Consider the following 23,546-nt stretch of genomic DNA (forward strand, 5'->3'; position numbering starts at 1 on the left):
CCTCTATGTGCTTGGTAGACCGACACCCTAGGATCGGTTACTTGTAAAACCTATTGCATAATTTTGAAGGTAAAATTTTAGGTTTGTAACGCCGCACCACAGCACTTTGTAAAGTTCGAAATAATTTCAGAAAATGGAACTTGAGTGTATCTATTAGTTTGTGAATAGTATGTTTCCACAGTAAAAGCCAGTGTATTTAATAATACATACAATAATACACAAATTCAAGTTAATAGTTATACATAAAACTAACACAATTTTTTTGTAACCGAAGAAATTTGCTAGTTGCTAAGCTGTATAAAAAAATTCTTCAACCTATTACTACTTTTATGAGCTCTTCTGTGATTTATCACGTTTACGTGTACTCTAAAAATGGAAGAGAAAATAATTTTCACATACCTTTTCTCAAAACGTTTTCTCGATTGATTTCATCCGTTTTTTTTATTATTTCAATTGGATTGAAAATGAAAGCCATTCATCGTTTTGAGTTACCGTATATATTATAAATATGATAGAAATTCAGGTTACGACTATCAAACAGAAATTTTATTCACGCTATCTACTTTTTTTGACTCGACTGATTTGTACTTACTTTTAATTAACCTACTTACTGAATATTTAACATTTCTAGTATCTCAGTGATCTTAGAAATAATATCACTTTCATTGCAAACTTACGAACTTACTTATTATTCAATGTATAAATAAATTGACGTAAGTCTTGGCAATAATATGTTTGCCATAAATAACAGAATCCATAATTAATTAGTTTTTTAGTGATATACGCATCCTCTCAGATCCAATGAGATTCCTTCAATTTCTTAAACTGAATAATACAATATGGAGGACTGGGGTGAGAAATACTATTTATTGTTTTAAAAAGTGTCCATCGTAATGGGATAAATTAAGGTGGCCTCACAATAACATCAGTATATATTTTGGAATTTTATTCTATTCAGGCTGCTTTCCACCTACCTGTTAATTTTAATATAGTGTTTGTTGTCAAAGGATCATTATCTTGTATAATTAAAGCTAAAATCCATTAATTGACTGAATTCGTTGTTTATTTATCGATTTTATAAGTAGAACTCTTCGCGTGGATCTAATTAACTGAATAACGAGTCACAATATAAGAGGTTAGTTGTGAATATTTGTATTCGTACTTGACAATGGTAAGGGTAAGATCTTCTTTAACAACATTATTATTTTCTATAGATGTATGAGTTATAAATAAGCATTTTTTAGAATTGCGTTTACTCAAATCACAAGACCATAAGGTTTGTTTGCTTAGGGCACACATTTAGCCGTTTGCTATATAAAAAATTACCCAATATCGTTACGAATGATTCTACTGATAATTCAGATGATGAAGAAGATATAAAATCATTGATAATTTTCCAATCCAACTATCATCTCTTTCCTCAAATGAAAAAAAAATAAAGGTCGTAACTTTTCTTCCAATGAGGAGGTAATAAAAGCTGTGGAGGTCTGATTTGCAGAGCAAGAAGAAACATTTTCTTTTGAAAGGTCTAGAGACGTTGCAGGTTCGCTGTAATAAGTGTATCCAATTAAGAGGAGAATATGTTGAGCAATAAAATATTTTGACATTGAAATTTTGTTTGGTTCTATAGTAGGCTAAGAATTTTTCAATATATCGTCGTATGTCGGTCCCGAGAAATTCCAGGGAGCTTGTCGACCTTATAATACAATAATTAGTAGTTAAAATTTGATCTGGAGCAAGTTTAGTCATTCACAACTTGTTGAAATCAACATTTTTATTATCTCCAATAAAATTTGAAAAAATCAAATGATTTTTATTAAAGACATCAACTGATTTTTTCATACAATTTTATTAGACATAAAAATTTTGATTTCAATTTAGCACGTCTCTTATTAAAACAGAAAGCTGTTGTGATAACAAGTTGTGAATGACTAAACGTGCTCCAAATCAAATTTTAACTACTCACTGGGTCCGCCTCTCCGACATCACAAATATACTTATATTGAAAGAGACGCCAGACACTATCATAAGAGCAGTCTGTAGTCTCAACATGCCCAAAGTAAAGGCATCAGGCAGGATGAAGCCTCAGCATGGACATATTCTGCCAGGTCAGCAAAGCGATGAACATAACCTTTGCTAAAGAACCCGTACGATGTAAGCTGGTAGATCAGGACAAAATAATCGAACAAGTCTCACAATTTAAATACCTGGGTATTGACCTGTCGAGTTATCACGACCCAGTGAAAGACCTAAGAAGCCAGATCAACAAAGCGACTGCCATATCAGGCTGCTTAAGGCAGATATTATGGGCGAACGAATAAATGCGAAAGGATAGCAAGGTTAGGATTTATAAGACTTGTATCAGGCCAATCATGACATACGGAATACAAACCAGAGAGAAAACCAAAGCATGCTTCAGATAGCCAAAATGGAAACGCTCAGGAATATAGTGGGAAAAACAAGAGTAGATCGAATTAGGAACATTAACCTCAGGGAACAATGTGGGGTGCAAGACATCGTAAGATGGGGGAGATAAAGGAAAATATACTGGTACGCCTACGTGAGAAGAATGGAAGAGAGTAGACTGCCACCGTACTTGAAGGGAAACCAATAGGGAAAAGAGTGCCCGGACGACCACCTAAGAGATGGATGGACAGTTGGCAATCCACCTCCCAGGAACTGATACAGAGGAACCTGCAAAACTAACAGATCATGAGATCTTAAAAATGAATAAGAAGAAGAAGAAGAAGAACTGATTTCTTCAATCAATCACGACAAAATCCTTGCATAAGCTATGGAACAACCACAAAAAATTTCATGCTTCAACTACACAACTCGTGCAGTGCAAAGTAACTCTTAATTTGTAGTTTGGCAATGCATATTTTTCTACATTTACTAAAAAATTTCCTGGATATACTTTGTATGTAAAGCTAGCAAACTTTTGATGTGTTTTGCAATTGCAAATAAGCCGCATCAGGGTATCATGAATGGTTGTTGGTCTATCCGAGTATCGGAAAAGAAATGATTTATACGCTCTATGTCACATTTCCTGGAAATAATTTCAAAGTAATTTTCCTTACTGAATATCGAGCAGGACATGACGATGCTTTTGATATTATACTTTTGAGTCAAATTATTATAAAATATCCATCCTTCAATGGAATTAAATCTAGCGGTCAATGATCGGGTTTACTTGATTTATTGTTACATTTATTACTTCTCTCTCTCTTGTAAAAGACATGTGAGATGAGTAATTAAATCTTTTATAGGAATTGAATTCTTTCATTGGAGAAAACAATGAACTCAAACAAAATCGCGTCCTTTTCAACATGTTCCCAGGAAAGCAATTGTTGAAATAGCATAATAAAATTTACGGATTTTGGAATAACAGTTCCGCATACCATCAACTTGATTGTTTCGATTCCTTATTGTTTTCTATACGGAGTGTATTTTTAAGAGCCATGAATTCATAAAAGACATTTTCAAACTTTCTCTACGATATTGCTTCTAATATGTCAACGTTTTTTCTGAAAATCCATTATATGTTCTAACATAAGCATTCCAGTTAAAATAATATGGAACATATGAACAACACGTTCTCTTAAAGTCTTTAGCTTGAAGGTTTCCATTCACGTTATTCTCTAAAAATAACCATCCGTCAATGAGCAATAACTCAGTACTGTTGGTTGTTTTCATTAATTACATTTTTGTTCAAAATAATTTTTCGATGAAGAAACTTTTTGGGTTGTTTTTGCAGATTCATTTGTTAATAATTCGCCACTATACAAGTTTTCAAGCAAAGCTTCTCAGAATCATAAATCTAGCGATTTTCTAGTTGCTTTTTATGGGCGTTCCATCAATTGAATTTCCAATCTAAATTAGTATATTGTCATTTATGTTCATTTTTATCTAGAGCCAGCTCTTCTCAATCAAATTATCTCTTAGCCAGAAAACTTTCATTTCAATTAAATTATGGAGGGATTCCATTTATCTGAAACCAGATTTAGAATAACAGAATCAAAAGAGCAGAATAATGCTAAAAAAGACCAATTATCTATCTCTAATTAGTTCTTTCTATTCTTTCTGAGCAGTTTCCATCAATCATTATGAGTTCTCTGGACTAGAATGGAATGCTATCTAAACGGCATGACTGGGAGATATAAATATAAACTTACCTAATCATACACAAAGTAAGAACAGTTATCAAGTATAGGACAGAAATTCGTTCTGATACAGCTAAAGCAAAATAGTTGATAGAGATATCAGAAATGAGGTTACGCAGTAGATCAGCTGGAAAAACCCTCCTGGATAAAGAGAGAGCAAGGGATATAACGTTAATGAATAGATGCAAGGAGAAAAAAGAATGGACCGGACATATGGGTAGGATAAACAATAGAAGAATTTTTCGATATCACCATAATTAAGTGCTTGAAAATGATGGTTCGACTATTCAGCAGTGCGAAAGTTAAAGTGACGATTGAGAAAAAACAAGCGAATCACCGAAATAAAAGGACGATTGCCCAATGAAATTCCAAACAAATATCTTCTTGTTTCAAAGTAATCGAAAAGCGAACTAAAAAAATACTTTGAAATACCAACGAAACATTTACGCAATGACATATAATAAAATCCCACGTTTTAATTTTGAATAGTAAATTTAAAATTTGATTTATGGTTGAATATACGTTAGTTTTAATTATTACATTTGTAAAGCCTCATCCTTTCACAATAAAGTTAATTACTTATTTATTTTCACAATTTATAATTACTCAATAAATTATAGTAAATTACTATGAATACGGTTTTAGTTCTACTAATTCTATTATAAATTTTTCCGCTGATAGTGCGCGCAAACAATACTATGAACGCTCTTGGAAGTGATCAACAGTATTACTGAAAGAATAGAGAATAAAGTTAATATAAAATATAATCGTTTATAATGCTGCTCCATCGATTTGGTCACACCTTTTATTGAATGCTCAATAAATTTTTATTCAAATCTTAATTGCCACGGAAGTTATCTTACGATTTGATAGCTACGATAAAATTTAGTGACGTAGATTTATTGATTCTATCGGTACTATAATTCACGTACATTTATTATTTAATTTCACAGGGTGGGCAATGAATTTTTGCGGGTTGTACCCATTTAGCATAGGATGTGCATGAGATAGAAATCGAGGTTGGAGCAATCAAACGAGCGTGGGAAGACTCAAAATGGCTTACGAGCAAGCGTTTAGATACTTTGGCGATAGGTCGAAAAACAAAATACAATGTTTTAATTTTGTGAAAACCGTAAATTGAAAACAACAAGGTCTTTACATTCTCCAAAAGTGATAGTTCGGAAGGAATATCTTATTTTTTGAAAAAGCACTATTTGATTCAGGAACTCTAACACTGCAGAAGAAGTCAAAATGGATTTTTAGAGTAACAACATTAAAACACAGATGCAGCAGGATGACGCAATCTTTCAGACATCAAGGTTTACCCGTGGTTTAACAAAATTTCAAAATAAATTGACTCGCCCAGATGTCATATTCCATTGCCTTTCCGTAGTCTACACCTTTACCCAGTTTTTATGTTTTTTTTTATCCGTAGAGTCTACGTGAATAAACCGAGAACAAAACCGATTAAAGCAGAACATTCGTCAAAAAATTGGTTACAGACTCAGCGCTTTTTTTTTAATGAACATTTGTTTGAATAGAATCTTTGTCTTATAGCCATTTCAAAGGTGCAAAAATTCATGATTAGCTCTGTATATCAGAGCTTAGTATGAAAGGAAATACTGAAATGTTTCCAGAGGTTCGTAAAATATTTGAATCTAGATATGCAGTTCGTCGTATCCCTGGTACAGTAATCCAAAAAGAGAAAATATAAATGTAATTAGCGGATCAAATCACCTTCTCAAAAGTATTCCCATGAGAAGGAGAAACAAGGATAAAAAATTTCTTTCATTAGGAGTCATTTTATAATTAACATTTTCTAAAGGTTGTGAGGTTTACCGCTGCAGCTACGTTCACTATCCGCTAACCTCCACGGAGTAATGAAATGTAATTGAAAAAAAAAATGTCTAATGTTTAACGACAATTTATTAAAAAATGATGGCGATTAGTTTTTGATTGCGATATGCAATTCCTGAGTTTTCAGTCAAAGAACGAATAAATTCACTTTCACAATTGAATAGGTGTTTTATTCATTATACCAGATCTGTGAAAGAACATTTGAACGAACATTATCTAAACCGACAGACTGTGGTGGTACTAGCTACCAAGATAACCATAAATAATAATTTTAAACTTATATAATTAGAATAGATATCTGTATATGTGGAAAATGGATTGTGAGGTTATCCATATTATGGAAAGTGGAACTGTTAATTTGAATGTTTTGTAATGATACCGGTTATTGAAATCTATGGATTAGGGGTATTTGTTTGCAATAAGATTATTCAAATAACAGATAAGTAAGATAAATTATCTAGATAGAAATATTATTTCATTATTAAATTGATGAATCGTAAAAATAAAAATAATTTTCAAAGGCAAATGTCAATTAACATAACCTAAAATAGGAATTGGGCTTTTTCTATCTTCAACCAGCTATCAGAAATGTGACAGATCTGTTATAGAATAAGACATTGATTTGAAATCTCAAGAAGATGAGTTTAGTGTACAAAAATATCATAAATACTCCTACTATATGGGAGAAAACGTCTCTACGTTACGGTGCCAACAGTATTCATTTTCTCTCTCGTTCGAGACACTTTATCTATACTGCACATGCTTCATGCGCGAAAAAGATGCGCAGAACTAACTTTAGCGTCCGGAGGAGAGAGAGAACGATACACTACTTGTTTCCTTAGTCGGAACACCTTCCACTTATGGAAACTGTCCATATAGGAGTATTACATATATGAAAAATATAAATAAGAAGGGTTACATATATATTCAACGTAGAATTTTGGTTGTAAAATTGTAGTTAAGCCGATTGTAATATTCATCAGGATCATAGACTATGAATAAATTAAAATTATAAATAATGTGTTAAATGAATATTTAGAATATGGATTAATTATGTGATTGTATAAGTGAACTACTGAGATAGACAGTAATTCAAAAATACTTATATTTTCATTACAAAACTTGAAATTTGCGATTGTGTAAATATCGATGGTTTACATGACCTAAGAGAAAGTTACGAATAGAAAATTTAGAGAAAATTATAAATAGCAGTAATTTGGAAAAACAAGCTATTCTTTCACTTTTATCTTTGCTCTCTTTTGGTTAGTTTGTGTGGATTAGTTTCTCTTAGGTGTTATTATTATTATTTAGGAACAAGGGAAGCACTAGCCAGCTTATTAATACTCTTCCAGAAATGTCAAGACATGGGAAAAGTGTCTATGCCTGTTTCATAGACAATGAGAAGCTTTGATCGAGTTAATCATACCGTTCTTCTGCCATTACTACAGTAAAAAGGGTTAGACAAACAAGACAAACAAGACAAACAAGACATAGAAATCGTCATTGGAATCAAGAAGCAAAGGTTAGATATGGACAAACGACATTAGAACCGGTGTGTATAAAAAAGAGGGTACGACAAGGTTGTGTTTTGTCGCCAATACTGTTTAATATGTAGTCTGAGCATATATTCAACCAAGCAATAGGCGGTGACGATGATGGAATTAAAATTACGGCAAGAGATTAAACAACATACCTTATGCAGTTATCATTGCAGACAATCCATAAGCTCTTCAACACCTAATCAACAAAGTTGATGTAACAAAAACAAAAGTAATGACCAAAATAAGACTTTGAAACCCACAACTGATCATAAACATCTATGTCACCGCAATAGAGAATGTAGACCCTGACGTCGAAGTAAGATCACGTATAGAACAACGCAACCTTGAACCTAAACTTATAAAACCGTTTTGTAAAGGCGTACGTGCACTCAGTTCGCTTGTATGGAGCAGAAACATGGACATTAAAAGTGGATACCATGAACAGACTCGAGGCTTTTGACATGTGGATTTTCCGTAAACTACTAAAAATATCATGGACTCAAAATATACCCAACGATGAAGTGCTTGGACGTATGTGGGAAGATAATAGAGTTACTTATAAAAATAAAGAGAAGAAAGATCGCTTCTCTGGGCCACATGTACCGTAACAACAAGTATGATAAACTGAAATTAATAATAGGAGGAAAAATCGAAGGAAAACGTGGACCTGGTCGCAGACAACATTCATGGTTGAAAAACATACGCGATTGGATTGGTATGAGCACATCATCTTCAATTCGCACCACTCAGGACCGAAATAAGTATGCCGAAATTGTTGCCAACGTTCATTAAATGAAGATGGCACCTGAAGAAGAAGATATGTGGAATCCATATCTAAATAACTTAATCAAAAATAAGTAATAAGATTCAACCAGATTTGGGCAAATTTATTACAATTAGAGTACACATTTATTAGTCAAATAGTTGATTTATAAGTGTAGTCATTATTAACGCCAGAACATATTAAATTAGGAATTATTACAATAAAATGACAACGATAAGAATAAAAATTAAATATTAAAAATAAAATGAATGAAAAAAACTTACAGTACATAAATACATAATTGGTACATAATATCAATCGATATTCAAGTGGTACATGATCTAATAATTCAAATTTCAGAGATGGTGATATTTCAATAAACCTTGCATACTTATAGTATAGAAACTCTGCGTAGCGGTCAAAATCATCCTCGTTTAGTTCCTGATGTTATTGATTTATGCCAATTTGTTTACATCAAATTTTAGTATTCTCTTGTACATTTTATAGGATATAAAGTATCATATTGTCATAAATTTACTATCTTCTCTACTTACAGTTGATTGGATCATGAGTCACTATGCATGTACCGTTGTAATTATTGCTTTAACTACGATTTTAAAAAAAAATTACTGAACAATTGATGAGACATGCGAAAACTATATTTTTGATGTTTTTTGCATGCATTTACAATCTCAAAAAGATACAAAAGATATTCTATTCTGTTGACGATTCATTAACAAGCTTTGTACTTCTCTAAAATAAAAAGCAATTTACTATTAAAAGTTCTTTCATTTACAAGTAAACCAAGAATTATTTAGGACAATGAGATTATGAAACATTGCTTTCAAAAATTACAGCAAACTTAAAACTCATTAAATGCTTTTTATACCACACTTTTTTATTAATTAGCCTTTTTTCATATCGCACCTCCGCTCGAATAGAGTCACAATTAAAAAAGAAACAACCAAGTAATTAGCTTTTGAAATTCTTGTTTGAATCTAAAACATGATTTTTCATTTAGCAACTATTCACTCATTATTCGATTTTCAAGTTTTCTAGCACAAATAGTAGCATAACGGAGTTTTATAATTTTTTGAGTTAACACAATCTTTGAGCGGAGGTGCTTTATGTTTCATATTTTTTAACTGTAACCATAACAGATAATTCAAACGGAGTGTCACATGACGTCCACTACGTAATAATCACTTTATTCAATAATTTATTACGTTTGTCGTATGTAAATAAACCATAATTTTTTTGAACATCAATTGGCCATCTTTTCTTTTAATCTAACATCATTTTTTAATTATATATTTAAAGAGTAGTTGATTCTTAACAGCTTGGCATTTAACGTTTAAAAGAACGAAATGACCTTAAACTCAAATGCAATAGATCCAAAACAAAAACATAGTAAGTTATTAAAGAACACGGTACTATAATTCTGGATTCGATATCTACATTCTTCTATAATAATAGTTTATTATGAAATCATCACGAGTCAAGTCACGTTTCACTTGTAAGTAAATTAATAAATTTGTTTTCTTTTACAGGTGTGGGAATGATACCAGTGAAAGAGTAAGTGAATTTTATTCGAATAATTTATTTGAAATAGAAAATTATATATGATTGGGTACGATTTTTATTACACAGCAAATTTTACGATACTAATGTTTAAAAAAAACTATTCTTTATTCGCGAATTTGCCTAATTTTAAATACGGGATCATCAGTTTTGCACACTTATTAAGAACCGATGAAAATATAGAAATATAATGAATTCTTACCATTATCTTTACTAGCTTCACTAGAAAAGCGATCTTTGGACTCTATATTTATATATTTAAATTATAATAATTTTAGAAATTTGTACCTCTTATCCTTGCTGTGACCAAAAAAAAAAATTTTGGACCCAATTTTTTGTGCTATTTCAACCATTTAATTGACATTTAGCAAGGACATCGTGTGACGAAATCTTTGGATTCGCTTTTTGCAACACAAACTGATTATTCTAAATTTTGTATATTCATCAAGGATCAATGAACATACAAAACTTCTGTAAATTTGTATCAATATCCTTGTCAGGATTACCAATATATTATGTACCTTATCAAGGATCAATAACAAAACACTAATTTTATGAATTTGTACTATTATCAGTTCCTGTAATCACAAGGGTATGTACCGAAATCTTTAGATTCGATTTTTTGCACCCTTTTAACAGTTGGACATTTGATACATTCAGCAAAAATTCATGATGATACAATAATTTAATGAATTTGTACCATTATCCTTGACGGATTATCAAGGAAGCATCTACCGAAATCTTTGGACTCGATTTTCTTACCCATGTTTAAAAGGATCACATCAATTGTCCCTTATTAGGTAAATTTATGGATTGAAAATATCTTGATAATTCTATAACATAGCCGTGGTAGAATTAGCTTTGCGAGGTGGAGAAGCTGCTGCTTGCTTGACTGACTTTTTTTGTATCGAATCAAACAACGTTTGTTCTGTTACAAATCGAGTTGAATATAACCCAATATTCAGCAATACTTGCCAAAGTAGTTCAAGAATGTGCACTGAAAAAAAATTTTTAATGAAAAACAACGATAGTAACGTTTTTCCTGTCAGATTATTTGAAAAATTGATGACAAAAAGACCAAAATATTAAAATAAACAGATTATTCCTAAGAATCAATCGTCACTGGAAATCCGAAAATAGTCACTGGTATGATAAAATGCTCATTGGAAGAAAAATGATTCAAAATTGAAAAAAATAGTCTGCTGAAGCGATTGGCTTCAATACCAATGAAAAAAAATTACTAATCACTCTAATAGATCGACCGCGATTAGTTGATTGGACAAAAGTGGTGTACAAGAGCAAGAGTTTATGAAAATTACGGGTCACAACGATGCCAACTTAATAAAACCACCCTATTTGGATAATGACGAAAAACATCATAATCAAATTATTAACAGCATGCGTATTTCAACTATTTCATCATCAGTTATAGAAACTAACACGTCTGGATTTTCACTAAACTTTTCTAATTGTTCTTTTATTAATTGCATCTTCTCAAGCTTGTTTGTTTAGGTAATAAACCCCACCTACTTCGTTGGTCTGTTTCCATGCGAAAATCTTCCGAAATCACATAAAAGCACATATTTCATTTCATCGTTAACAATAAAATAGTCTTCCGAAAATCAAAAAACGAGAAGCTAGAAGGACATACACGTTAATGATTATATGAAAATAATTCTCCATTTATATTTTACTGACAGCGAGAAAAGCGACATGCCCTTATATTTCAGTTCATAGTTTTAATTATTGAAAGCAATTCCCAGATCATCCTAACTTTAACTCAATAAAAAAACCTGTGAAACAAAAAGATAATTGTTTGCAGTACATACAGAGAAGAGCGCGGGTAAAATAATTACTCACAACTGGTTATACCAAGATATATCGAGGACGCTATTTGCAGTCAATCCAATTTATCATATGATCTGCATTTTACTCATTATAATTGAAAACGATTGATCCGAGGTCAAGCAAACCAGTTCTACCTAAAGAAGATGCAAGTTTCAATCGTGTTGCTATGTCGTGTATTTTGTTGAAACAAACTACCGAATTAGTTGAACGTATAATAAAGTGGCAGGTGAATATTCGACTTAAAGAATCAAATATTGAAGTCATCAAGATTCTGTAGTTCATTTTGTTTTATCGGTAATAATAATACTTTTTCTATTTGAATATTATACAGAAAAGGAGGCAGAGGAATGGTGAGCATTGAAGCATCTTATAACATCGCCAAGGAAGGACTCGCCAATTACCTGAAATTGCAGATTCATGACAAATATATGGGAATGGTGCAATGGTGCACCGGCAGCAAAACCAAAGAATCGTACACAAAGAAGACGAGGTACATGAAAAACTCACAGAAGAGAACAGCCCAGTAGAACTTGAAACAAAAGTAATAAAGATAAAACAGACAATGAAATCAAAGCAAAAACAAAAATGAAGCTCAAAATATCTAAGACAAACCCATTGCTACAAATTATATGAAAGCTAGAATAATAAACACTAACACAGATCAAAATTACAGACTGTGTCGAACATTTAACGAAACGCTGGAAAATTCTCAATAATATGGGACATAGAAATAAAAAGCAAACAAAGCAAACAAAATAAAACCTTATAGTAAAGGATAAGAAAAGAAAACCATGTCTATTGATAATCGGACTAAAACATATCTAACACAAAAAGGAGCAGAGAAGTTAGGGAACTTTGATGAACATTATGGAAATGTTTGTCTCAAGTGAAAAGTTGTGTATTTTGATTTATGATCTAAATTTTCAAATTTAAATTAAAAATCTAAACAGGCTACTTCGTGGTTTCTTAGTAGGCTTAAAAAGTGCCCTCAACACTCAGCTTTCAGAATCAACAATAAATAATATTACTTAACCGTCGACTTTTGCTAGAATTAGTCTCCAGCAAAGGGGAAAAAATCAAACAATTGGTTTAAAATAAATTCTTGCTATTTTATGATTTTTCTGATCAAGTTATGATATAAAATGCTGCAAACGTAATAAATCTAGCTTTAGAGGTTGGTTGGTCAAAAAAGTTTTAGGTAAGAAAAAGGTATGACAATGAAAATAAAATTTATTTATGAAATTTAAGGTAAGTTTTCAAAGTGGCCACCTCCAGCCGCAATGCACTTTCTATACCTTGAGATCAAAATTTCCATGATTTTTATCAATGTTACGAAGCTGGTTATTTTACGTATAATAGTACTATTCATGACGATTTAGTTACAAAAAAATATCAGAAAAGTCTAATACTTTTTTTGTAGATTATTTTAAAGATGGTCAAGTCGAAAATTCTCAAAACTTTATAAAAAAACTTGAAAACCGTGAAAAATCACAGAACATACATAGGGGTGATTCGAATACTCCATGACACGATGGACCTGTTTTTTTTTGACGTCAATCTTCCGGCCACCCGTATAAAAAATTTATTTTCTTCTTGCTTGAAAGTTGAAATTGTAAAGTTAATATGGTTTTAAATGGTTTCTGTTAAATGAAATTTATAGAAAGATGGAAATACAAACTACGACTCTACTCATTATCTTAACCTTGTTTCAGAAAAAGAACTGACGTATTGAGTTGGCAAATAATTGCAGATACAAACTTTTCTTCTTCAAGATCCTCGCCGCAATTTATTGACAAACCCAGAGATGTTCGCGTTAACATTATAGTAGCTCCTAGATCCAAACTAGGATGTGGGTAAGTTTGATATACTTCTTTGGCAATTCAATATTTTTTAGTTCATATTTCATCAGACGAGAAATAATAGTTCTGGAAGCTAAATGTTATTCTTCAATCTCCTCAATTTTTTTATTTAAAGTTTCTATCATGACTTTCCTCCTATATTGAAATATGTTACAACTCTTTGGAGTTTCATCTGAACGACCGTGTCATCATTGATCTTTGATGCAATTTCATCAGCAGTTTATGTTCTCTCTAATCTCGCTTACGATCAGGGTCAGATTGTAGATGTAATGTAAAGTGGTTCCTCGGACTAATAGATACAATATAATCTTTAAAATCGAAATAGAAGTTTTCAAAACCTATTTTAATCGATTGAAATGTTTTAGGATCTGTAAAGGACCAGAATGGAAACCTGGGATATTTGTACAATTCACGAAAGAAGGAGGTATAGCTCGGGAAGCTGGTTTACGACCAGGAGATCAGATCGTGCAGTGCAATAATGTGGATTTTTCTGATATACCTTTTAATGAGGTGAGTTAACTTTAAAATAGGCGTGATCTCATATTTAATGATTCAACCGTTAAAGGCAGTAGAAAAAAATCTATTTTAGAAGAAGAAATTCAGAAATGTCACATAGTACTCACATAAACTTAGATAATATTAACAATTTCAATGAAACAATAATATAAATTACTGCAATCGGCTATGTTAATCAAGTTGCTAGAACTCGGTGGCCATTCAATAAGTCTCTTCCTACATTTGCAACAACTATTTTGAAATGATTCTTTTTGCCTATTCTCTTTCCATTGGCAGTTTTCAAATAAAAACAATCCTATGACATATTTGACAATATCTTATTTTTCATATTGATAATTTTAATTTTTTATTAGACATGTTTCTTAACAACACGACAGATGAATCTTTCAATAAATTAAAATAAATCCACTAAGATCGCTACCAAAAGACACTGTAAAGCACAAATTTGTCAAGAGTGTGTAATAAATAGGCCCTAAAAGAATTGTTTTGGGCTGTAGTATGAATTTCTACCACATCTTGCTTGAAATAATGTTTTTTGTGGATTTCTTAAAATAAACTGGAGATTTCTTGATACATACCAACATACTAGATGTTGGCGAGCTAATATTTTGGTTCTTCACTTCTTTTATATATTACGTAAATCATTTTTAAATAATAAAAAAGGAGTTAAGATGAATTTTCAAAAGAAATTTTGTCGCATGCGGCATGAAAATAATTTTGGAACATTCTCAAATATTCTTAGAATATATTGATTGAACTCATATTTTGTTTTAGGCTGTAAATATAATGAAAACTTCACGTCAACTAGATCTGTTGATCAGAAAAGCAGCAGCCTCAGAATTATTTCCTGGTGAATCTAGTGGTTATAATAGTTCAGCTAGTTCAGTTACTGAAGATCAAAGTTCTTCTTGGGGAGACCCGAAACGGTTGTCTATAGTCAAAGAGGAGAATCAAAATGTAGAAGACAGATTGAATCAAAGAGGTAATATATCAGAGAGAACTGAATAGAATGTTTTTAATTCCTGATACATTGTTTCGAATAAACAAAGTTTTCAAAAATTATGTTTCTTCCTTTCTATTGTCAATAATTGAAATTTTCACAGGTTCAACTAATAAAAACTGGAATTTACCAGAATGGGAAGAGGAAAGGGAAGATCAAAATATTTATAAACCAACAATAATCAGCTTATCAGATAACGGAACGACTATAGAAAACAATGGACACGAATACATGGCCAATAACTATGAAACCAACGTATCCACTCAAGATAATAAAGTAAGTAAAAGAAACGAATACAATTATTGATAATTGATATTTATTGAGTGAATTATTGTTCATTGAAACTAGATAAGATTTAATTCTTGTACTTTTAAAGGTTCCAGAACGCAGAGACAGCAAAATAGTAGTGGAAGTCCATAGAACTGATGAAGATGATCAGTCTAATGGAGTGAACAAACTTACCAAAAGTTCTTCCAGCTGCAGCCTGGCAAGTAAAGCTAGTTTTGCTAGCGCCGCGAGCAGTAGTCTTTCTTCAGCTATATCTTTGGAGATTAAGAGAAGATCCGAAGTAAGTCAATATTAATTTCATATTTCATGACGTGCGTTTCAGAAATACTTGGAGCAAATATGTTGTGAGTATACGGGGTGAACTGTTTTCAAGACATCTTGATTGTTACTCCTAAAACAATCGATTTTGTACTGTTATAACGGATTATTGGTACTTTGTTGTCTAATTTTTAAAACCCATTCTAATTAGTGACACTTTTGGTTGTATACAATCTTTGCTTTGGCATTTGAGACAAGCTTATTTCTAACACTATGGTCAATTTTTTTCATAATCCCAATTTTTCAGCAATTTATGATTTGTAATAATCATCCCTAAAATTAAAGCCACCAAAACTTCTTAAATACGAAGACCACTCTATATATTTTGAGGTATCACGAAATTATTGTTACCTAGAGCTGACAATACTGCATTTTTAAATACCACTGAATTAAGTAGTAACTTTGAGTAGTTGAAACGCTTCTCTCACAGAATAAAAAGTGGTACATTGGCCATAAAAATACACAACAGTCACCTATCAAGAGATTGAGACAATTCTTGGTGAACGGTGAATTCTATTTTAAATGATCATCTTTATGTGATACAAATTGTTACCTGTTGGGAGCCACTTACGCTTAACGACGCAACAGGCAAATAAAAAAATAACAAGCGCACCAGTTGGTGAAACATCATTTAGTAGTAATTATTTTGAACGACAGTCCAATAGCCAAAGCAATTTATTAATGCACCAAGATTTTAAATTATGAAAGCTTCGGCTACGAATATTAATTGATGTAGGTGGTGATTTCTTTGTACATAAGTTGAATCATTTTTTAAAAAGCCTTGTAGTAAATATATAGCACTACCCTCGTATTTATGAAGTTATAATATTTGTTTAAACAACAGTTTAAATAGAGTGGTTGTTTTCAAAAGAAAGAAAAACCAGAACTTATTACGTCTCTCCCTCTAGCTCAAATTGATTTGTGCGTGAAAAACTGACGAACCTATTTCTTTTTTCCTAAAATGTGAATATAATAGTCGTTAATCTAGCCTATGACAAAGTGTCAATGGGCAATACAAGTTTTCAGTATATCTGAATAATCACTAGTCCAAGGAACCAATTAAAAATCAAATACAAGATAAGCCCAACAGACTAATACCTCCCCAATGTTAATATCAATGATAGTGCTGTTAACAGTGAGTCCCGATTCTTCAAACATCAAATATGTAGTAGTAATTGTAATTATTTCTACAAACTTTTTATTCGCCTCCTATTTAATGCATAGGTCGAAAAGTGTTTCAATCTAATGGACACTTCGACGGATTTAGCATTTATATTTTATGTATTCCTCTGGATATCTCAACGAGAAACTGTCCAATTTATTGTCTGTGTTTTCTGTTTGCAGCCGATGCTTGGTATACATCTTGATATAACTCTTATTAGTTATTAGACATTTTTTTCTGAAACATCTGTAATGAAAACAATTAGTTGATGCTCAACTGATGTTCTTTTGAAAATTATTATTGTATGAGCCACAAGTAAGCGAAAGAAGGTAACTTTGGATTCATAATGGAACCATCAGTTTATAGACCCTCGTTTCCAGATTGTCTTCAGGAATTGGAAAAAGCTGTAGCTTTGTTTTATATCAAAATATATATTCTCAAGGTCGTATCGGTAATAACAAGTTTGCACAATTCATGTTAATTTTCCTCGTCCCTAGCCGAGAAATGATTCTGTTTTACAAATCTATCTTGACACTTTAAAGTAACTTATATAGAAAATTCGAGAATTTTATTATATTATTTTTAAGACTATTAGTTCTAGCTCTTCTCCTCGAACTTTTCTCTCTCTAAGCATGGTTATTAGAATTTTCCTTTCCCATCGCTCTCCATTTGAGTGAATACCCATGTTATACAAACGTAGGTTGCCACAGATTTGATTAGCGCTTCATATATTTATTATCTTTTATATATGCAGCGCTTTAGCTATACGAGGTCTGGCTATTAAATAACAAGTCTGGTTACAAAAAAGGGTTTTATTATAAAAATTATTCTACATTCGAATGCACTCCTTCAATATACTCCCCTCTCCTCGCAAAACACCTTTCCATATATTTTTTCCATCGATCTTCTTTAGTGAGCGCTCTCCGGTCGCTTTCAAAGCAAATCTTTGTCTAACCTTTCTAATTTTTCAAAGAAATCTGAACAGACCCGTTGACGTTAGAGCTTTTGGTCAGAAGTCAGATTTTTTGGCACCAACTTCGCACAAACTTTTGTCATGTGTAACATGTAGACAAGATATCTAGATACCCAACGCACTACTCGTTTTTTACCCCACCCGTCTAGGGCGCCCTCTAGGCATGCAGTCTCGTTATTTAATAGCCAAACCTTGTAGTTCTAGTAGTGAAATAGACATATTATTTGCCACTATTTAAATTGTTCATTACTCCTACTTCTTTTGTTTAACCTTGATTCTTAATAATTTATAAGTTCAAAGTTTCACTTTTCTTCATCCTTGTAACTGTTCGAAAATATTTTTTTCAGGTATAAATTGCAAAGTATTATGGGTACAGGATCTATGACGTCATAATTTGTTGTATGCATTCCAGTGAAATTCTTACTAGTCTTATCAGCTTTGTTGCTTTATAACAAATACGTATAACTGAAATGTATAATATTATTTTATTCAACTTCAGTTGTTTTTAATATATATAATAGTATATATGTCATTAATTTTTTCAGAAAAAAGCAATGAAAGTCCCCGAAGAAACATCTATTGAAGAGCAAATACAAAAAAAGAAATTATTAAGAGGATTTAGCTCGGATCAACAATTTCAGCATGACAAATTGATGAACGAGTTCAAACAGGCTCACCAGAAAATGTTCAAGTCACCTAGTCTTGATGGTACAAAAACTGTGGCATTAGGAAAAGATACCTTGGTAAGGACTTGGTAATTGACGTATGTTAATATCTACAATTAATATGTGGATTGTATTCGACTTATTCCAGCAATTTTCATTTTTATTTTACAACCTATGACGTGAACTTATTAATCACTTGAAACACACATGTATTTTTGAAAAATTCTCTATGACAATCCTGTTAAGGAGTTATGTCTATCCAGCATGTTATTTAACGTCCTTTTACATTCAGAAAACTGATTTTAGAATATAATTAGGACAATAGAAAATTTAATATCATGCTCTTTTTCGATAATTTTGGAACCTCTTTCGAGTAAAATTTTTTTTTCAAATCATAATGATCAAAAATAAAATCTGTAGCATGAAAGTTTTTGAATGTTTCGTGAGGAATCTTCCTCATTATCATATTATTTGCTAATAGAAACGAACATTGTTTTTTTTTCAGGAGCGCTTGGCACATAAAGAGCTCTCTCAAAAACTCTCAGACCGTTTGCTCAATTTAGCTAATACTGAAAATAATAGAAATTCAGAAGTTGTTTCAACACCTCCTCCGCCGCCACCAGTAAGTATTTCTACATTCTTGCTGGATTTTATGTATAGAATAGAAGATAGAATATATATTTTGAAGTAAGAACTTCTTTGAACATACTAGGAAAATTGTGGTAACTATTATTGGTGGTAACACAAACTAAATTACCCATTGAAAGTTTCAAATTTTGATTTGTTGACACGTCAAATATAAAATAATTTCAAGTTTTTCCTGAAAATACAAGAAAATGGGCGAAGAACTCAGTGAAGAATTCAATTGCACACCTCTTCCAAAAAAGTCGCGCACTGTTTACGAAAAAGATTATCCGAAATTTAGATTGCTAATTTTGAGATTCTAAGTAAAGATAAAAAATCACCCACCGTGTGGTCGAAATATTCGCAGTTAAAGGCCTGCTTGTGTATAGATAAACATGTTGATATGTTATACAAATCCTAACTGAAATTTTGAGGTTATGTTCAAAGCTTTCGACTTTCGTCGGTCGCTGACTCATTGCAAGTTGCCTCTACTATCTACAAAGTTCCTATTTCTGTCAAAATTATTATAATTTTGATAAATTTGGTGATTATTCCATTTCGTTGAAGAGATGAGATGAAGAGACTTTTGTTACTACGAAGCCAATGGTAGTTTAGGAATTGCTGAGTAATTTGGTGATGTTGAATGTTTAAAATAAACACATTTGTGTTAAAAATCACCCATGAAGGCATGAAGGCATAATTTTTTATGACTTTTCGTAAAGAAGCACCATCAGTGAAAATTGTTCACAATTTATTTGCAGAATTTCGTCATGGTCGTGCATCCGATTAATGTCACGAAGGTCGTATAAAATAGGTTATCATTCCGTTATCAATGCTATGTGTGCGCAAGATGATCGGCATGTGACTTACAAACAGATAGAGGCGTCTCTTAGGATATCGCAGACTGCAACACAATCGTTTTTGCATGAACTGAATATTTGAAGGTGAAAACATCGAATCAATTTCTCATTGCTCGTCTTCAACCGATTTATCGCCCAATCACTTTTTCTATACTAGTTCTCCACTGAATTGGTTTCAACGTATGCGAAAATATATAGACTTTAAGGGCGGATATTTCAAAAACCAATGAAACACTTTTTTCGAATTTGTTCGTTTCTGTTCTGTTCTATTTGTGGAAACTTGAGAGACAACCTTCATACTATGTAAATTTATTGTGATAAAAAACTCTACATTTGACTACACAAAAAGTGTTTCATTAAGACAATTCTCCAACTTACAAATCGATTATTGGCATTGTGAAACTTAATGAATTGGAAATTGCAACTTCATAACAATTATTGTCCAGATTCCGTCCTCTTAGATAATTTTTTGAATAGCTCGTTTGAGTAGCAGGATAATTCTCATTATAAAAGAGAACAACTGAACAAAACTTGGAAATGTACCTAGAGAACTGAAAGATGGAAAATAAACATATTTTTTTCTAAAATGTTTGCGTTATCTTTGTTTCATCATATCTAATTTATCTAATCTATCTAATTGAATTGTATATATTTAACATGCAACCAAATTCTTGAATGATGTTATTTTATTACAAAAATATTTTTATGTTCATTGTTTCGCACATTATTATTGGATCTGATTAATAATGAAACGAATGTGATTTACAGCCTCCAATGGAGAATTTCTCTTCCACGCCAACGGATCCACCTACCATCGTTTCCAGTACCCCCAAAACTACTAATACAAAACCGAAGGCTCCTCCAGTTCCAATAAAACGATCAGTACTCTCAAGCTATCAACCACCACCTTGCCCAACTCCAGATTACGATACATTAAGCTTATCTTCAACATCTTCCACTCTAAAACCACAACATGTTAATGATTGCGTTGAAATGGACTCCTTGGATTCCTATAAAATGAAAAATCCGAATAATGTGAAACCGAAAGCTCCAAATATTTATTTTAAGAAAAGGGATGTCTGTGCTAATCTTTCGAATGGTTCCTCAACATCAATCGGTGGACAAGAGAGACCAAAGTCGGTAAATGTTAGTATTGGAGAATATGCCGGCACTAGAAGTCCCCCAGGACGGTTAGATTTCTTGAAAAATGGTACATTGGGACGAAACAGTGGTGGAGCCAATCCAGGAAATTTAGCCATGGAATTAACGCAGACGCTGAACAAATCTAATTTAAGGAAAAGAACAGAATCTATGGTGAGGATCAATATATCAATTTTTTGTTGATTTTTTACCAATTATCATTTGAAATATGTATATACATACATCCAACATTACTAGCGATTTATTCAATTAGAATAATTCTTAGTAATAATACTTGTTCCAGGATGATCTTTTAAGTTCCCCTCAAATAAGACCCCAAAGTAACGGCACAGTTAGGATAGCTGTAAGTAATTTAGCAAGAGGATTCGCAAAGTCTACTAATAACTTAACTGAAGACCTTGATGCTAATCTGAAATCTGAAAACAGAATAATGATCAACGTAAATCAAGATAAATCAAAAGGGATTGACAGATACATGGGAAATACCTATGGTAAATATAAAATTGGATAAAAATACTGTGTACTAAAAGAGTAATGTAAATCTTTTTCATAACTTAACAAGACCAAAAAAAAAACAAGGAATGGATTCTCAAGATTTCTCCCATTCTCTATTATTTTTAAGTTTAAAATTATGGGTACCTGGACAAGAGAAAGAATAAACAATATTTACTTGCTGTAATTTACTATATGTTCGCCATAATCCTATTCTTGTGATTTATGACATTAACAAATTAGTTTTGTTGAGTTTTTTTGTATAATCCTAGATTTAATTGTCATTTACGGCTTTATTTTGATGAAGCTTGGAAAATAAATTTAAAGTATAATTATCTCATGAAGTTTGTTGTACATCGGTAAAAAACTATGATTTAGAATTGTTAATAGTCATAGTTATCTGCTTTTTGTCAAATATTTGAACAGTAACAAAATAATTGGTTTAATATTTGTATTTTGTTTTAGGTTGATTGATTCAACTTCTTGGTGATGTACCAAATACCAAGTGCAAATATTAGAATAGTTTCGTAATTTAGTGAATTTTCTTTATGACACATTCTTGTTATTTTTATATAATTTATAAATATTTACCTACGTGTCTATTTCGTACTGTTATTTCTTGTAAGTGGAAATAAATTAATATTACCAGTATTGTTTCATTTATTTATGACTTATTTCAATACACTCCAATTGAACCTCACAATTATCCCCTTCCTATTAAAAAAAAATATTGATTAATTTACATCATTCCCGGACCAAGATTTCGTTATTAGCTTTTGTATAGCCATGTAGTGGCTGTTAACGTGTTCACTTTAAAAATATTTACCATTCAGTTTAAACTATATCTGATCTCTCGACAGTAATGATATTCTTCCCAGCTCGGTGTGTACTATACTATTTCTAATACCCCCCACATAAAGAAATACTGAAATTGGTGAGACCTATTTCATAGTCTGTAGCATCATCCAAATAAATAGGAGGGTTAAGGTGGTAGCTTTGTTCTGATGAATTGCTGCAATTGAAAGACATATTTGTGTGATGAAGATAAGTCTGAGAATGATAATATTCACTTAGTTGTAATATTTATATAAAAAAGTGATGTCCGCAATTATAGGTAGTCATAATTGTAAATTTTCTGCCCACTTCTAAAATGATTTGTCAATTAAGTTGGCGAGGGTAAATTGCCATAATTGTCAAAATAGATAATTTGAGTTCCAGTTTTTACATAAGCTGCCCTATTTCTAAAACATTTCTGTACATTTTTTAGATATCTCGTATAAATATTCTCTTAAAATGTGGAATTTTTAATAGATATCTTTTAAATGGTCTCAAATATAGTTCCTCTTCTTCTCGAAATCATTTACCCTTCATTTCCATCGCCTGATTATCACGTTTATGTTGTTCAATAGTCTTGCACAATCAGATTTCGTTTTATTGATAAATAAATATCAACAATGGAAATAGTCTATTAAAATTTAATCAAAAATAAACATAAGTAAATTACTAAAGTGGCACTACCAATCAATGGTTCTACACAGAATTTTTTATCCTATTATTTTCTCCAAATCTGCTTCTAGAAAAACGTTGATATACGATGTCTGGCTATTAAATAACGAGACTGCGCGCTTAGAGGGCGCCTTAGACGGGTGGAGTAAACAACGAGTAGTGCGTTGGGTATATAGATATCTTGTCTATGCATGTCCTCAAACACGTTTCCGTCACTATTATAGTATTTGTGCAGTAGCGGTTTGAAACAACTAACTCCGGAAATAGTGACCAAAATCAACGAAATTGTGCATGCAAATCGTCGAAAGAGCATCCGGATGATTGCTGAGGCAGTAAACGCCGATAAAGAAACGGTTAGAAAAATTTTAC

The 23,546-nt window shown here is 31.8% G+C and overlaps 1 protein-coding gene across 3 annotated transcripts in view; it reads left to right on the forward strand.

The window, feature by feature from the left end:
- The window catches only part of LOC130890765 (harmonin), a 79,959-nt gene extending 57,637 nt beyond the window's left edge, over positions 1 to 22,322 (forward strand). For all 3 annotated transcript variants that reach the window (XM_057795067.1, XM_057795068.1, XM_057795069.1), the window contains 11 exons: positions 9,875 to 9,899; positions 13,466 to 13,606; positions 13,978 to 14,122; positions 14,903 to 15,110; positions 15,232 to 15,404; positions 15,505 to 15,696; positions 18,415 to 18,612; positions 19,040 to 19,156; positions 20,787 to 21,332; positions 21,463 to 21,670; positions 22,137 to 22,322. In XM_057795067.1, the coding sequence (XP_057651050.1) occupies positions 9,875 to 9,899; positions 13,466 to 13,606; positions 13,978 to 14,122; positions 14,903 to 15,110; positions 15,232 to 15,404; positions 15,505 to 15,696; positions 18,415 to 18,612; positions 19,040 to 19,156; positions 20,787 to 21,332; positions 21,463 to 21,670; positions 22,137 to 22,141 (1,958 nt within the window). In that variant the 3' untranslated portion in view covers positions 22,142 to 22,322. The remainder of the gene's footprint in view (positions 1 to 9,874; positions 9,900 to 13,465; positions 13,607 to 13,977; positions 14,123 to 14,902; positions 15,111 to 15,231; positions 15,405 to 15,504; positions 15,697 to 18,414; positions 18,613 to 19,039; positions 19,157 to 20,786; positions 21,333 to 21,462; positions 21,671 to 22,136) is intronic.
- Positions 22,323 to 23,546: the final 1,224 nt, after the last annotated feature.

Source organism: Diorhabda carinulata, chromosome 2 (assembly GCF_026250575.1).
Source record: "Diorhabda carinulata isolate Delta chromosome 2, icDioCari1.1, whole genome shotgun sequence".
NCBI lineage: Eukaryota > Metazoa > Arthropoda > Insecta > Coleoptera > Chrysomelidae > Diorhabda > Diorhabda carinulata.